The sequence below is a fragment of the Fusarium fujikuroi genome, chromosome FFUJ_chr02 (assembly GCF_900079805.1).
Source record: "Fusarium fujikuroi IMI 58289 draft genome, chromosome FFUJ_chr02".
Taxonomy (NCBI): domain Eukaryota; kingdom Fungi; phylum Ascomycota; class Sordariomycetes; order Hypocreales; family Nectriaceae; genus Fusarium; species Fusarium fujikuroi.
This window is the reverse complement of record NC_036623.1, coordinates 2,906,557-2,923,183: the sequence shown is the minus strand read 5'-3', so window position 1 is coordinate 2,923,183 and position 16,627 is coordinate 2,906,557. Positions and strand designations below refer to the sequence as shown.

The window sequence follows — 16,627 nt, the reverse complement described above, 5'->3', positions numbered from 1 at the left end:
GAGGTAGAGTTGGCGTAGAATGATCGATCATGAGCCTAGAGCTGAGGGCTGAAGGAAGAGACACAGAATAAGTAAACCCGACGTTGAGCGGCGGCATCCGGCGATGAATGGTTGACAGTGGTAACGAAGTCAATAAACAACGACAATAGTAATTCCAAGGTAGGTTATCTAATGAGCCAAGTATATTAGGAAGCAAGCGTCGATGGAGATCTTGTAATCGCACTCCACACGATTTACCTATAGCTGCTCAACGTGAGAGGGCATAATGTAGAGGAGTAACTAAGCCCCATTTCAAAGTTTTCTCGTTAAAGATCTTTAGGAGATCTGTAGACATTGTCCTTAGATCCGTGATATCAACACCGGAGGCCATTCACTGGCTCAGCCATTCTTCCCCTTGTCGGTTCAGGCGCCTCTACAAGGCACAGTCCACTGAAAATCCGCTAGCCAACCCCGCTGAAACCAGAACGCACGGCCTTTCAGGAGCCTCAGGTCCGCTGACGACATGCGCTAACGGCCCAGAGTGCTTCACGTGGCCCTCAGTCTCTACGTCATTTCCATCCACGAGTCAACGGCTTTGTCCCTGTCAGATTGTCAGTTGAGGATCCATATTCTCAATTCCAGCGATAAATGCACCTTAGCCATGACTGAGGTGAGTTCCTTAGGTAGTACCTTGGTAGCCATCATCCATCAGCGCACACAGTCGCCGTGTAGCGAGTGACTCGAACGTTTTGTCTTATCATCACCAGACTTCAGGTACCACCAGAAGAAACACCAGAAGAAACACCAAAACGACGTATCTGCAAAAGTTCCAGTTCTGATGTGCGCATTTCTGGGCTCAATTGTCCTCACCGCTCTCCTCTCCAATCTCGAACTCTCTCAAGCACAGCCTCTCGCTGCAGTTATCCCGCACCTGTTCCCTCAGACATGACAATGGGAGTGGTTCAATGACAACCAACCAACCAACCAGCTTCTCGATAGGCACTAATACGCGGGGGTCCGATTACCTCATACAGTAGTCAACCAGAAAATTGCTCAGATTGGGTGAGAAGCGAGTCTATCGGTTATTATCCACATGCGGCTGGAGCGAGCCAGATCGGCATTGCAGCCAGATGCATATATACCATGGCCATGGCCTTGACCATGACCGTGTCCCCGGTCAAATTGCGAAATGACACAGCTCAGCTAGAATTGTTTTCCGTGGGACTCTTGTAGGAGGACTCCATACCTGGCCACTGATTCCCCTTCTTACTAGACCGGGAAATACGCTTCCTTTATTATGAAAACCCCGATTCTCTTTATTTTGCTTAACAGATCTACTACTACCCTCACCAAATCTCTCCCCCACAAATACACAAGCCGGCATCCCCTGTAAATCTCCACCCCATCAAAAAAAAGATATGGTGTGCCAGCATCAGAACTGGACCACAAACAGCCCGAGTCGAGTTTGATCACTTTCAAAGGACATTTCTCACAAAAGAACAAAGGGCTACACTAACTTCTGTTCTAGTAATCTTCATCAGACCTCTAGCTTCTCAATCTGAATCGTCAGATGAGAAACATGTCTCAAGACATGGTCACGTCCAGAACAAAATGACGTATATCAAAACACAGTCAGAGAGAGACACAATAAGAATTGACCGCTCAGCTGCCCACAGATCGCGATCCCATTTATAAGAGACTACCTATCCAAGAGCGGCTGACTCACATCACCATAACAAGCAGCCAGTCCGTTCGTTATGTTTTCTTCGGAAATGAAGTCCATGCGTCAGGCAAGGGAAAAAGGAGGAAATGAGAAAAAGACCGTTACAACCTATTCTTTTTCATTATTTATTCTTTCCACCCCTCATCACGCCCTCAGCCATTCAGACCTGTTTACATAAGGCATTGAGCTCCTCCTCCTCCAGCTTCATATCATGGCAAGGATACCACGGATCAGCTTCTCAGCACGTCTGCTAAACACGAACATAGTTCGCAATGCAAGAAAATGCAAAAAGTAACAACTGGAAGGCACTGGGATTGCTCCCGCCAGGGCTTGAACCTGAGACCTTCGCATTACCGGATACTCGGAATGAAGTATTAGTACGACGCTCTAACCAACTGAGCTACGGAAGCCGTCCAATTGTTAAAGATCATGATGGTAACAGAGCTCATGGATGTCTAACCAACACCCATCTGAGCTTGATACTTATGCAGCGATATAATGACAATCTCATACATCGACGGCCCTGGGTTGGATCATAAGTTGCTAAGTATGGTGAATGCTGCTGAGAGAAGCTACTAGCGTGTTACTGATTTCTAGGCTGACAATCCACATGCGCTACCATGTGTATGCATCATTGTGACTAGAAACCAATTCTAACATGCACTCTCGTAGCTAATTTATATCGCTGGTATTTTTTCGTACTCGTGTCTTGCTCAGAATATAGTGGTTCATTATTTAGTATTCAGTGCTGCTGGTCAAATGAGGTGGATGGCGACGAGCCCAATGATTTATTTCAGAATGACTGCTATATGTACGCAAATATATCAACTATCGCCGTTGCTCACCTTGTCACGATCATGGTCTCATTCATACATGAAGCCCCGGATTCCCCTTAACGCCGATGGTTTCTTGTCTTTTTTCGCACCTGCCTCCTCTTTACCCTTGTCTTTCGAATCTTTACGTAGTCGATTGTGTGTTGCGCTGGTAAATAAGTCCGAGTGGCTCCTAGCAAGTAATCGTCCCCCATCACTTCGTCCGAATCGCTGGTGATCCGGGCTCATGGATAGAGATGATGCATCTGTTCCCAATGGTGACCCTGGTGGATGTGCCCAACCCCCTGACTTCGGTGATAAGGCAGCTTCAGGTTTGTGCCCGAGCGGTGGCGTGACATTGTATGCAGTGCCCTCTGCCATGTCAGGGCTTGAGAGCACACGCTGTGGCCGCGTTTTCATCATGACGGGGCTCGTTGATATGGATGGCGAATCATGCTCTCCATCTGGTGAGGTCTCGATCCTGAGATGTCTTGGCTTCGTTTCCGTCTTCATATCCAGGAACGATGATTGCAGGGCGGTGTATTTGCGCATCAGCAGGTCGCACTGCTTCTGTAATTCAGCTTGCTTCTCTCGACTCGCTGCGAGCATTGCCTGAATTGCTGCCTTGCTATCTCGAGAAGGTAGGGTTCTTTCCTCCTGCGCCTCGGATAGCTTCGCTTGTAGGGTTGCAACTTGGTTCTGGAACAACTTCCTAGTACGCTCGATTTCATTCTCTCGACTGGCGAGCTGAAGGTTCAGAGCCTCAACTCTGCTCTCTGCACCTGCAGCGGCAGCGATTGCCCTTTGTTGCTCGAGCTCCTTGGCCTGGAAATCACGTTCAACCTTGGTCAACCTATCGACTTCACTTTTCAGGCGATCAGTTTCAGCGCTGTGAATTTCGATGGACTGCATATTCTGCTTCCAATTGACCTCCTTGACTTCGGCCTCGCACAGTAGTACCCTCAACTTGTCACGCTCCGCCGTGGAGTTGTCTAGCTCCTTCTGGAGCGCTTCATAGTCAGCCTTGAGTCGCTTTGATTCGTCACGCAGCTTCTTAAGCTTGGTGGATAGGTCAGCTTCCCACTTCTTTGCAAGGGCACGACTCTTCTCCGAATCCCGCCGAACTTGCATCTCCGCTTTCTTCGCTTCCTCAAAGCGATGCTTCAAGTTACGGTTTGTGATGAGTAGATTCTGTGTTTCTGCCTCTGTCACAGCTTCCTCCATGTGCCGTCTGCGCAAGTCACCAATATGGGCCATATGTTGTTGTTTCAAATATCTCTCAAAATTTAGGTCATTCTGCAAAAGTAGGATCTGGCGCTGTAGATGAGCCACTTGTGTATTCGTTTCAGTCAAGGAAAGGGGCGTGCTGATAGTTGGCGGAGCGCCGAGTAGCGATGGGCCAGGCCGGTCAGCCACGGAATCTTGATTGCTGAGTGATAGTGATGGTACACTATCATTGGCCAAAGACTGATGCAAACCGGACTTGATGACCTTGTTAGATTGGATCATGTCCTGTAGTTGTGTATGAGAGGAAGATGAGATGAGATGAGGACCAAGGGTCGGACTGTCGGCGTTTGGTTCTCTTATCCTGGCATCAATAGAATCCCGAGTTGATGGGATGCTTGATTGGGAACCCCGCCGGATTAGAGCTGACGGCCGACGACTACTCGCCAACGAGTCCGTACTTGCGGATGTAGGCAAACGATAACCGCTGTGGGATTCAGTCGTCGTCATTGGAAGAGAAGGGTGATTTTCTTTGACAAATCCTTCGCTCGATGGAGGCGCTTCAGATAGAGACGATGGCTGCCCAAAAGACTGGTTGGAATCGTTTGCGAGACACAAAGCCATGCACTTAGCAACAACCTCTGAGGCCTCGCTCTTGATCCAGCGGCCAAAATCCGTCTTTTCCGAATCAATCGTAAGGGTGAAGAAGTTTGGGTGAAGTAAATGGCATTGCCGGAATCTTTCTGATTGGTCTCGAATTTCAGTAGGCTGAACTTCCATATCGTTGGCATTTGCAACATTGGCGTGACGTAGATATCTCTGAGGCTTGCGAATATAGTCCATGAAGTTGATGGGATAAAGACCATAAAGAATGGTATAGTAGTTAAGGAGGTGATAGACAGGGTGATCATCGACCTCTGCCTCATAACTGCATTCTTCCCAATTGGATGAATCTGCATCCTCTGGCTGAGGCTCAACTACGCCAGCCCGTTCTCTTGACCAGAATAATAGCCTTGCGTAGATATTGAACAGCGTAGGTAGATGCGGAACTAGTGAGCTTGGCATCTGTGGAAGTAACATGATGACAACTGTCAGCGCGGCTGACACTATGGTCGTTGAACTATCATGTTGTAGGCATTTTAAAAAATCAGCAAATAGTGGTGTTTGTAGAATCTGGTGAACGTGAGGAGGTTGACTTTGAAGATAGTCGCCCAAGAAGCGCAGGACAGCCTTGCGGTACTGTTTCTTCACAAAATAACGATCAAGCGCAGTGAAAAGTTCCTTGTTCAGGTCAGAAAACTGCGTGGTGAATACAAGTTGGGCATGTATGACTAACCTTGGGATGCTTCTTCCCGAACTGCACAAGAGCCTCCCGCGTGATTCTCTCGTTAGCCTCAAGGCTTGAGAGCGCTTCGGTGACAGACGGGTAAAGCTTCTCCATCCATCCTGTGAACAGGCGGTCAATGAGTGGGTTGGAGGAAAGGTCAGAATCAGAACCGTCATGATCTTCTTCCGCAATTGATATGATCTCCATGATATTCGCCAGTGACGCTTCCACAACCCCTTTCTCGGGAGATGACTTGGCTAGAAGCGCAGAGCACGAGTCCCACCAAGCAAATATCCGCTCAGGAGTTCGAAGTATCGAAAGCAATTGACGAAGGATGTTCAGAAAGGGTGCGAAGGCCGAAGGTTTGTCTTTGACGTGCTTGTCAAAAATAGACAGGAGTTCTTCCTGCAAGCGATCTGCTGTAGTGTCATCATATTTCTGGTGTCGGCGGAGGTAGGCATCAATGATCTTTTCCAAGTCGTCGGGCAGCGAAGCCGTTGGCTCAGCGAGGAAGGCGACGATCACCTTGGAGAGGTCCTTTAGCGACCTAAACAGTGGAGATAATTGTCAGCGGACAGCGTAAGACATTTGACGTATGGAGCTGAATGTCACAATCATGAGGGATGAGCCGTTGTGTGAGGGGAGCTCAAGCCGGCGACGTTTTGGAGATGGAGTTTTCTGCAGGGGACGAGATGACGTACGCCGATGAAGCCATGCCGGGCTCGACGGCCTCATCCGAGCTCGTGAGACTCAAGGTGAGCAGACCTAGATGGTGAGGCCCTTAGAAGTGTGGATATCGAGCCAGGGACCTGGAGCTGTTGGAAATGTAATTCGGGTGAAGCTATTCGGTGACAGTATCTGGGACAGGCAGCTGATTTTTGGAAATAGGTAACGGCGCGGCGCGGCTGGCCGTGGCGGTACTTTGCCTTTCGCTGCACCATTCTTAAGATGGTGCGAGTTGTGGCGCTTACGAGTGGAGCCCCCGTACGCTGGAAGAGTATCCGGCGACCAGCGACTTCACTGAAAACAGCGGTTGTAACTCGAGCCACAGGGGGTCGTCCAGAGGCTAACGCTTTAGTGATGGTCTAAGCGAAAATGAGTTTGGGGGGGTTGCGGCAGGGAGCGGGGCCGGCAGAAAGCTGATCGGTCACAGCTTGATATCCCGACATGGTCCCCTCTACTTGTCCGACCCTCGATGGAGACAGCCGAACGGCGGTACCCTGAACCTCAGGGAAAGCCCCGCCGCGCTAGTAACCCCGCAGTTTCCTGATACTAGCTGCAGACGAGACCGTACCATGACTTTGTGGGTAATGATCACACCAGACTCGGAGTCCTTCTGACCTAGAAATCGAGCCACTCAACTTTGGGCCAGAAAGGGAAGGGAAGGGACGGGACTTGATTGAGTGAAGTGAGGTGAGGTGAGGTGGTTGCAGTTCCTGAGTCGTCAATTGATGAGGGGAAAGACTCAGGGCAAAGCAACCACATAACATTCCTTGCTGTACTTAAAACGGCCCTCCTGCTCTTCCTCATCTTCTTCTCCTTTCCTTCCTTTCTCATCATTATCCAGATCACTTATAAACCAACTCAGCAGCAACAACAACAGTAACCTCTTTCTTTTTGGTAGCTAGCATCTCCTTGTAGTGCTCGTCTACTTCTACAACTTGACTTCAACACACGTCACAATTCTTCCTCAACTATTACCCTCTTCCAAACCCCCAACAATACCGCAAAGATGAGTGCGCAGAAGACCTCGGCCATCGCTGACCAGGAGCCCGTTGACGTTCTCTTCGCCATTCACGAAAAGTTCGATCTTCTGGACTTTGCCGGCGCGCTCGAGGTCTTTACTACTGCTTCACACGATTTCAAGGACCCCGACAGTAAGTATCCTCTATCTCACTGTGTATTAGTCCATACCCCTCGTTTTGGTGTACGGTGCATTCATTTGCTTTACCCCTCCCGCTGATCACGTTTCCCCTTCATGTAGACAACAAGGCCTTCGAGGTCACCATCGTCGGTCCTGAGCCCAAGGTCATCTCCGACCAGGGCGTTGTCGTTGGCTCCCAGATTTCCTACAAGGAGGCTCACGAGCGCCTTGAGGACTTTGACATCCTCGTCGTCGTCGGCGGCAACTCCAAGGAGATCGTCGCTAAAGAGCTCCAACCCCTCTCTCTCATCACCGACTTCTCGGAGCTTCAGAAGCGTGACCCTGCCCGCGAGCGTACCATTCTCTCTATCTGCACAGGTGCCCTCTTCCTTGGCAAGCAGGGTATCCTCTCTGGCCTGTCTGCCACTACCCACCCCGACTTTCTCACCACCTTTGAGAACATCTGCAGCGATGCTGCGACTGTGAACCTTCAAGAACGCACCGATGTGGTTGAGGACGCTCGCTACGTCGTCAACAACCTTCGATTCGATCTTGGCGAAGACGAGAGCCCATACATCCGCCGCAAGTCTGATGCTGGTCAGGGACGTCGCCCTTCGGCAGCCCGGTACGTAACACATGAAGAGTGGTCCATCTATACCCCACTCTGTCATTCATTGGCTTTGGGACACTTAAACTGACTTATGGTGACACACAGAAAGGGAAGCATGTCGTTCAAGGATTCCAACACCCGCCGTGAATCCATTGTACGCCGCGCAGCTATGCGACTTGGTGGGCTCCGGGTGGTCACATCCGGAGGTGTCAGCTCTGGCATTGATGCAGCCCTGTATCTTGTCAGCGCTATGATTGATGACTTTACTGCGTTGGAGGTGGCCAGGAGACTTCAGTGGACCTGGAACAAGGGCGTTGTCGTCGACGGTCTCGACGTCTAAGATCCCTGGCATTGATTGCCGGCTTGTACGAATTAAGAGTTTATGAGGGGCTCAGGCATGGCCCTGATTGAGACCAATATTTATGTATTTAATGTATTTGACTGATGAGCGGGAGGAACCCTAAGAAAATACCAAAAAGACTAGGAGCTCTCTATTTAATTCAATTATTTTGGTCGCCTTTCAAAAATGTTTAGGAAAGTCAGTGAAACTGAATTGATCACTGATGATAACCAGATGATCCTGGGCTCATTGGGTTCATGGCTGTGTCGGCGTTGAACTGCGGAGGTGGAGGTCAAAATGTGACACTAAAAAGCCACCAAAACACAAGGAGCAAACGCCAAAGGGCAATGACGTGTTAGAGCAGGACCCACACAAGCTCGGGGAGCTCCAGGTCGCGATGCGGGATAAGCTGGAGGTCGTGTGATGATGGTTATGTCCACGAACCAGGGGGGAAACAGGGGTTAGAGTGGTCTAGGCAAGGGACATCACCTCATACTATGAGTATGAGTGAAACGAGCAACGAAGCGGTCGTCAGTCCATCTCGTACAGCTGCGTTTGCATTTGGAACGGGCTAGGGATGTAGGGATCAGACAAGAGAAGCACGATCAAGGTGACATGGGTAACATTGTTTTCGGTGAAGGAAATTGGACATCAGCTCATGATATCGAGAACAAGAACACATGAGAGCAGTCGAAGTCATGATGAACTGAACAGACTCAATCAAGTCTTGATCATGGCCCCTAAGCAGGAGCTCATCAACTCAATTACACTACCATGACCGAAAGTTAGCCTTGAACCGCCATTAACCACAATGCATCAGTTTGAGGGGTACAATACCTAACTTAGGTAGGTATTCTACTGTGCAACGCATGGCCCACTTGCGGCTGCATATCATGAGACTGCATGTGACCATTAGGATAACTTTACTGATACTTAGCCTTTGAATGACCGGGCATGTTGGCTTGATCAGTGTAAGCATGAAGTCTCGCCAAAAAAAAAAAAACCCCCCGCCAATTCTTGATGCACACCGTCTTGGCTTTCGTATTTACACTTTGCAGCGTTCACGTTGAACAAGAATTTAGACAACGGTGTCTAGACCAAGATCTTGTGTCTGTCCGAGTTGTGTGGCTCAACGACGCCACAAAGTGGAGCAAAGTGGCTGACATAAGATATCTTCAGTGTGGCACTTGATTGGATGAACAACCCTTTACACTGAGATTCGCGACGGGACTGAAGATGATCAAAGCTGTCTTGTGCTTCAATTCGTTACCTACTCTCGCCCTTCAGACTCAGATCTTCTCCGGGATTATCAATCATTTTAACGCAGAAGGAGAGCACATGAGAATCGAGTTTAAACACGTCAGACATTCGCGCGCCGTCAATTGCTTTCATCATGACTGACTGGGCCAAGCTCAAAGTCGTCGACCTCAAGGCCGAGCTCAAAAGTCGCGGTCTACCACAGCACGGTCTCAAAACAGAGCTTGTCGCGCGATTAGATGAAGCTGATCAAGAAACTGAGAATACTGAGGCCCAAGAACAGCTTGAAGATGCGCCTACAGACAGCAAGTCGGGAAATGATGAGCCACCAGCTCAACAACCAGTCCTTGCAGACAACGAACCCCAGGAAGCGACCGAGCAGCATGAACCGGAAGAAGAGAAGCCAACGGCGGAAATAATGGAGCTAGAAGAGAAACAGTTGGATGATGACACCGCGCCCAATGCTGATGGGGAGACAAATAAAGGGGTCCCTGAAACCGAAAAGGAGGAAGATGTCAAGAATGGAGCAATAGAGGAAGCGGCGCGCGATGGCGATCTGGTCGCTGACGTGCCAATTCCTGGTAATGAAATGGATGCTCAATCAAGGGAACCAACGGTGGACGAGAAATCAAGAGCGGGAACAGTGACAACCACTGTCGAATCTACACCCTCCCACTCACTCGAACCAACCCCCGCTGCTGAACAGCAAAAGCGCAAACGCCGCTCTCTCACACCCCCACCAACTGAAGAATCGATTGCTCGCAAACGCGCCCGCACGGAAGAGAGTTCAGCAAACGGCGATAGTCTAGGTGCGCGACAGGAAGATCTGCTACCTGAACCTCAAAACAAACCTACTCCTATGAACTTGGATAGTGAGCCCCAAGCAGAGGAGCCTCAACAAGAACCTTCGCAGGAAGCTGCCCTAGAGACCGAAGTACCCAGACAAGAAGAATCCGGTGAAGACGGAGATAAAACGCAGGATATGGACTACGAGCGGGACGTCGCGCCGGCGGTGCATCCGGCCACTTCTGCACTTTATATCAAGAACTTCATGCGCCCTCTCCGACCTCAAGATGTCAAGGCCCATCTCGTCACGCTTGCGAGACGGTCTCAAGACGCAGCGGACGATGACGACGGGATTGTGGCTGAATTCTTTCTGGACCAGATCCGTACTCATGGTTTTGTTATCTTCAAGAACACCGCTGCTGCTTCCCGCGTTCGCACTGCACTCCATGGCAGTGTCTGGCCTAATGAGAGCAATCGCAAAGCGCTCTGGGTTGACTTTGTCCCTCCCGAGAAAGTCCGGGACTGGATTGATACAGAACAAGCCAGCGGCGGCCCCCGCGGCCGCTCCGGTGCTCGATGGGAAATCGTTTATGAGGATGGCCCTAATGGTGATGTTGAAGCACATCTCGAGGAAGCATCAGCATCAACATCTCGCACGATGCCTCAACTGAGCGCAAGACCACACCCAGGCTCGACGATGGCGACTAATTCTATCCCTCTTGGACCCAGAGCACTCCGAGACCCTGCCATTCCTACTGGACCACGCCCTGTTCGCCCCGGCACTGGACCTGGGCCAAGACCTCCACCTATCAACCCAGGCGGTGCATTCAAGCGCACCAACACTCGCCCAGTTATCGACTACCAGCCTGTATCAGAAGACCTTGCGCGCCGCCGCATCGACAACATGCGCTCTTATTACACAAACGATCGCAACCGCGATGTCGGCCGCGAGATTAATCGCTACTCATTTGAGAATGGCACTTCATTCGTTGACCGTGGCAAGGAGGTCTTTGAAGGCATCCGACCTCCACACCGCGAGCGAGCCATGGGACGTGAGCGCCGTGGTGGGAGACGCCGTGGACGCGGCGGCGGTGGCGGCGGTCGACCGCGTAGTGATCGGTATCTCCCCCCACCACGGGACGACCACCGACCTCGTCGTGGCTCCTTGTCTGACGACGGCGACATTCGAATGAGGGACTGAAGGCTACGTGCGCATGACTTGCTATGCGGTGCGAAGAAAAGACAGGAAATTCAAATTAATAAGTTTGCATTGTGCACATGGTATCAGGAGCCGTATCATATGGAGGGCGGCGTTGAGACAATAAAAAGGCAAGAAGATAAACAACAGATGTTTTAGACATAAGTGAATCGAGTAACTTTAATTATAATCACCGCTTTAAGTCTGAAGACTGCTTCGATACAATTCGTATATTGTGTATGCGCATTACCTTCATTTAATGAGAAGCTACAAGCTGGATGCAGCCACTTGCTTGTGTCATTCACTTCAGAACTTTTCAACACAGAGATATGACATGGCGGCTTCATGTGTAGTAGTGGTATCACAATCTTTCCTTTAAAGATCAATCAATGTTTCTGAATACAACATTAAAATAGCAACCATTATCCTTGCTCCCGAGAAACTATCAGACGTTACCAACGACCTATCCCAGACGCCAAAATCATCTCACACTATTCGTTCAAGCAGTGGCGGCAAGAGGAGTAGGTTCAACACCGACACGCTCTCGGCTCATGATATCGAGCATCAGAGGGGTAGGTCGGTTATCCTTGAAAACCACCTGGTTACTCTTGGCAAGCTGGACGTTCTGGAGGTACTTGTCGAAGAGGTAAGAGCTGTCCATAGGGCCACCCTTGGCCTCGGGGTGGAACTGGGTCGAGAAGATGGGGCGGGTCTTGTGGAGCATACCCTCGTTGGATCCGTCGTTGAGGTTGACGAAGTACTCCTTGAAGTCGCTGGGAAGGGTGCTGGCATCGATGGCGTATCCGTGGTTCTGGCTGGTGATGTGGCACAAGCCAGTGGTCAAGTCGAGAGCGGGAATGTTGTGAGCGCGGTTACCATACTTGAGCTTGATGGTGCGAGCACCGACAGCAAGAGCCAGAAGCTGATGGCCGAGGCAAATACCCATAATAGGAATGTTGGAAGTCTCCATCAGGCGGGCGAGATTGTGGACAGTAGCCTGGCAATGGGTAGGGTCACCGGGACCGTTGGAGATGAAAACACCATCGAAGTGTTGCGAGACCTTGTGAATGGGGTAGTCATAGGGGAAGACTGTGACGGAAGCACCTCGGCTGACCAGGCTACGAAGGATGTTCTCCTTGACACCGCAGTCAATCAGAGCAACGTGGAGAGAAGCACCGGGAGACTCGACAACGAAGGGAGCCTTGGTGGTGACACGCTTGACCAGGTTGATCTGGCCGGGATCAACGAAACCCTCATCCTCGTCGGCATCGTACTCTTCTCCAATGGAGATCCTAGCCAGGGAAGAGCCCTGCTCTCGGAGGTGGGTGACAATAGCGCGGGTATCAACGCCGGAGATGGCGGGAACTCCCTCTCGGGCGCACCACTCGCCAAGACTCTCGACGGCAGTCCAATGGCTGTAGTTGACAGCGACATCGGAGACAACGATACCAGCACACTGAACGTGGGGGGACTCGAAGTACTTGAGAAGGTTATACTCGTCTCGGACGGCGGAGGGAACGCCATAGTTGCCAATCAGGGGTTGAGTGAAGACGAGGATCTGGCCTCGGTAGGAGGGATCGGTCATGGACTCGGGGTAGCCAACAAGAGAGGTGGTGAAGACGGCCTCACCGGAGATGTTGGCATTGGCGCCGAAAGCCTTGCCTTGGAAAACAGGACCGTCCTATGGGCATGTTAGATTGGTTCGACATGTGAGATGCTATTGCAGGAGTACATACTCGAATCGTGAGAGTGGCGGGGAGAGAAGCAGCAGGAGCAGTAGCTCGAGCAGCAGAGAAGGGCATAGTCCTGCCCTTGCTACCAGCAACAGCTTTCTCAGACAAGTATCGGACCTGAAGCATGGTTCGGCCAGAAGCCGACGCGGACTTGGCCGCGGGTTTGGCAAAGGAAGCCAGTCGGGAGAACATTTTGGTTAATGTCGGTTGTTTAAGTTATATTTAGAAAAAGAATAATCGGTTGATCAAGGAAGTTCTTTAGCAAGACTGGGACTTCCAGAGGTGGTCTGTAATGGTAGATATGTTAGTTTTGGATTCTGGCTAATCAAGGAAAGGTTTCGAGTGGTGAGTCAAAGCCATTGGAGATTACGAACCAGAGAGATAATCCTATAAATTGAGTTAGCATTGCGCCAGTTGAAGCCAATGGAAGTCCTGGTGATGATGAGAGGAGCCATCGGGTGGACAAACATCCATCTACAGCTCATATGACGAACATTGTAAAGCCACAGATGAAAATATGTTCAGTGATGGCGGGGTTGATACAGCGAGCATATGTCACACGCGATGTAACAAGAGAAAAAAAAGAGTGAACGTACCTGCGAGGTGAAGACGGATGGGCGCCCGTGCATGTGGGCGGATTAAAGAGACGAGCTCAGTTCAGAGTTATAAGAGAAGATGCAATCGTGTTGCAGGAATGTCGAGTTAGGGTCTGAAGGTCAAGATTGTGTGGATTGGTCGCGAGGATTTCTTTCTGTTGGAGGAGAAGAAAAAGAAGAAAAGGGTCAAGAGGGTGGGAGCTGGGAAGAAAAGATAGGTAGGATACCTCTAGTGAGGATCCAACCACCATAGACAGGATGGGATGGACGATAGGTGCGATCCCGCTCCGCAGGTGCCGCCCCGATAGGGAAACCTGACAACACGGCCTTGGTCATTGGCAAGTTTTTTCAAGCTGAGTGGGTTCCTGGCTGCAAATTTCCTCCTGGCGGAACCAGAAGCCCGCTCTTCCGCCGAAGAAAACAGTGCTGGGCGGGCTGAGCGCTCCGCCTATTGGCGCTATTATCGCCCCGCTGCCAGGAACTGAACCCTTTGGCAGCATCTTTCAACCTCCGATATCGTTTTTGACTCTTTGTCGATGTGTGAGTCCTTGACCAACACCAATTACACGTCACAACACAACACATCACAACACAGCACAACTTGAGCCGATCATTGAGCCTATCTTTTCTTCTTATTCTGGCGATATATGTGGTATGAAGGCAAATTGCGACCATTAAATATCGTGTCTCAAATTGCTGCAACTCATTACTCTTGCACTCAATGCCATATTCATCCAACGTAGACATGTCGCCTGAGTCAAGTGCTCCAGCACGACCATGCCCTTTATCTTGTCAATGAAACCATACAAAGATCCACCGTCCCCAGACAAACTCTGGAAATGTTGAGACGTCATTTGATTCGCCATTGTTGAGTCTTCTCCTCTGTTGGCGGTCAAAGCATGGAATCCAAGCTAGAAGTATTTCTAGCGTAGCATTGTCGATCGCTCTGATAAGAGGCTGTGGAGCTCTTGATGGCCTTGGCAGCCCTGCTACCCTGCCAGGCACGCGGCGTTCGGCAGTCGGAATCCAATTATGTGACAACCTTGCAAGTCTTGGTCTTGGTGTAACAATATGATGGATGCTTTATAGAGTCTCTTGAGCCTCAACTTAAGCACTAACAGAAAGTCATATCCCTGAGAGAAAACTGCTTACGTGCGTGTTTGTCGAATTATAGCCCTGGCACATCCCAGGCTCCATGCGTGACATCCGCACGGAGCAGTCTTATAAGTGCAAGTTGCGTTCCAACTATTCTATGGCATCCCAGCGCCTTCAAGTGGAACATCTTGGAACAACGGACAATACGTTAGATTTAACATGGACCCTTCGAGATCGAAACCTCACACCAAGGAGTGAGGTTGCGATTTCTTTGATATCTTTTTTTTGTTTTTTATTTTTTTTTTTATCACCTTCTTGCCTTTCCATTACTCTAGGTAATTAAAAGATATTTCACATCCACACTTACTTCAATACAACCAGTTCAAGGAAAAGGAGAATATCAGTGGCTTCTCACATCATTCCTATAAATTCATTAAAACAACAAGGTATATTAGCTTGTATTTGAATCTATAGAATTATTTGCTATGCCTTCCTTTTCAATACCACCCATTTCTCATAATATCTCTCGAGTAGCACACGCGTTCCGCTCCGCTCCCTAAATGGGCGGCCCAATAAAATAGTGTAAGTCAAAAACATTAGCGAATATTTAAATTAGAACATATATATATATATCGAAAGGAGAAAGTTATTCCAGCTCTTGTTTGGGTCACGAGCGTCTTAATGGGAGCTTCGGGCAAATTGGAGAATAGGATGTAGGCTCGCCTCTTGTAATCCTCATTTCACACTTCATGGTAGTAAGAATACTGCATCCAGGGGTGGTCCATTCTAATGGCCTTCGGCTTTATCATGTTCACTATTTACTTCTTATTTACAATGCACCAAGCTCCTTTAGCTTGCTAACCAAGCCACCAACATCCTCAACCTTACCACCTCCCTGGCGAGCTGGTGGTTCTGGGGGATGTTAGTAAAAGCACCGTGGGACATTTTATGTGAGAGAACGATAACTTACCAATGACCTTGAGTGTCTTAAGGCGCTTCACACCATCCACTCCAAAATCCTCAAGCTTTGTCTTCTCCAACTTCTTCTTCTTGGCCTTCATGATATTAGGCAAGCTGGCATAGCGGGGCTCGTTGAGTCGTAGGTCTGTCGTGATGACCATGGGCAATTTGGCGCTCACTGTCTCAACACCACCGTCAACCTCCTTTGTCACGGTGACCTTATCACCAGCACCGAACTCGATCTTGCTCGCCTGTGTAGCTTGAGGCCATCCGAGGAGACCTGCAAGCATTTGGCCGGTCTGTGCCGCATCGTCATCGATGCTCTGCTTGCCCAGAATCACTAGGTTGCTCTTCTGCTGTTCCACGGCCTTCTGCAGGATCTTTGCTACTGTGAGAGGCTCTAGCTCATCTCCATCCTTGAGCTCGACGTGGATTCCTCGGTCTGCGCCCATGGCCATGGCTGTTCGCAGCACGTCTTGCGCCTTGGGAGGACCGGCGGAGATGACGCAGATGTCCTCGACACCACCGGGCGAACGCTTCTTCTCTCGGATACGCACTGACTCTTCGACAGACAGCTCATCGAACGGGTTCATTGAGTGCTTGACACCAGCTGTTTCGACGGCCGTTTGGGCCTTGTTAACTCGAGGCTTGACCTGTAAAGATTGTCAGTGTTCCGTTGCTTCTCAATTGTCGATTCGGCTTCGTTACAGCATAGTCGATAACCCGCTTGACGGGTACGAGAATCCGTAGTGCTGACATGGTGTATGGGCGTTGTTCAATGCGAAATTGAAGTTGTCGAGAGCGGCGAGACGTTCACGAGGACCGGCCAAGTCGTCATGGCAAAGCTCGGCGCGGTACCGGCTAGGGCCGGTCTCAGCTACAACCTCGGCCGACGGCCCACGTGACAGATCCGCCGGTTGAACGAGCGATGTCGGGATTCATTCCCGTGTTATTGATATTATTTCTGTTAAAAGTTTGTGGTGTGTATTCATGGCATCATATCTTTCTCTTCTATCATTATCCCCTATACATTTAGACGAAATTCTACCAAAACCGAACTTATAAGCATACAAGGGGAGGGAGATGTTGACGAAATCGGCCATTGGCGGTGTTAAACCACCGG

At 50.0% G+C, this 16,627-nt stretch overlaps 5 protein-coding genes, besides 1 other annotated feature; 2 read left to right on the top strand and 3 right to left on the bottom strand.

Moving 5' to 3' along the window:
• Positions 1–2,017: 2,017 nt before the first annotated feature.
• Positions 2,018–2,112, bottom strand: a tRNA (tRNA-Ile).
• A 453-nt stretch (positions 2,113–2,565) lies between these two features.
• On the bottom strand, positions 2,566–5,780 carry FFUJ_04417 (uncharacterized protein; the record flags this gene model as incomplete). XM_023572300.1 has 3 exons in its annotated part: positions 2,566–5,019; positions 5,075–5,612; positions 5,767–5,780. 3 exons carry the CDS (start codon positions 5,778–5,780, stop codon positions 2,566–2,568), a joined length of 3,006 nt encoding a protein of 1,001 aa, XP_023427175.1.
• Positions 5,781–6,797: 1,017 nt separating this feature from the next.
• Positions 6,798–7,879, top strand: FFUJ_04418 (uncharacterized protein; the record flags this gene model as incomplete). XM_023572299.1 has 3 exons in its annotated part: positions 6,798–6,942; positions 7,050–7,554; positions 7,645–7,879. The coding sequence occupies 3 exons, from the start codon at positions 6,798–6,800 to the stop codon at positions 7,877–7,879; spliced, it is 885 nt and encodes a 294-aa protein (XP_023426448.1).
• Positions 7,880–9,272: 1,393 nt separating this feature from the next.
• Positions 9,273–11,123, top strand: FFUJ_04419 (uncharacterized protein; the record flags this gene model as incomplete). The annotated part of the gene is made up of 1 exon (XM_023572298.1): positions 9,273–11,123. The coding sequence occupies one exon, from the start codon at positions 9,273–9,275 to the stop codon at positions 11,121–11,123; it is 1,851 nt and encodes a 616-aa protein (XP_023426447.1).
• Positions 11,124–11,619: 496 nt separating this feature from the next.
• FFUJ_04420 (probable carbamoyl-phosphate synthase small chain, arginine-specific) lies at positions 11,620–13,045 on the bottom strand (the record flags this gene model as incomplete). XM_023572297.1 has 2 exons in its annotated part: positions 11,620–12,801; positions 12,857–13,045. 2 exons carry the CDS (start codon positions 13,043–13,045, stop codon positions 11,620–11,622), a joined length of 1,371 nt encoding a protein of 456 aa, XP_023426446.1.
• Positions 13,046–15,373: 2,328 nt separating this feature from the next.
• Positions 15,374–16,263, bottom strand: FFUJ_04421 (probable electron transfer flavoprotein beta chain; the record flags this gene model as incomplete). XM_023572295.1 has 3 exons in its annotated part: positions 15,374–15,456; positions 15,515–16,157; positions 16,213–16,263. 3 exons carry the CDS (start codon positions 16,261–16,263, stop codon positions 15,374–15,376), a joined length of 777 nt encoding a protein of 258 aa, XP_023426445.1.
• Between the last annotated feature and the right edge of the window lie 364 nt (positions 16,264–16,627).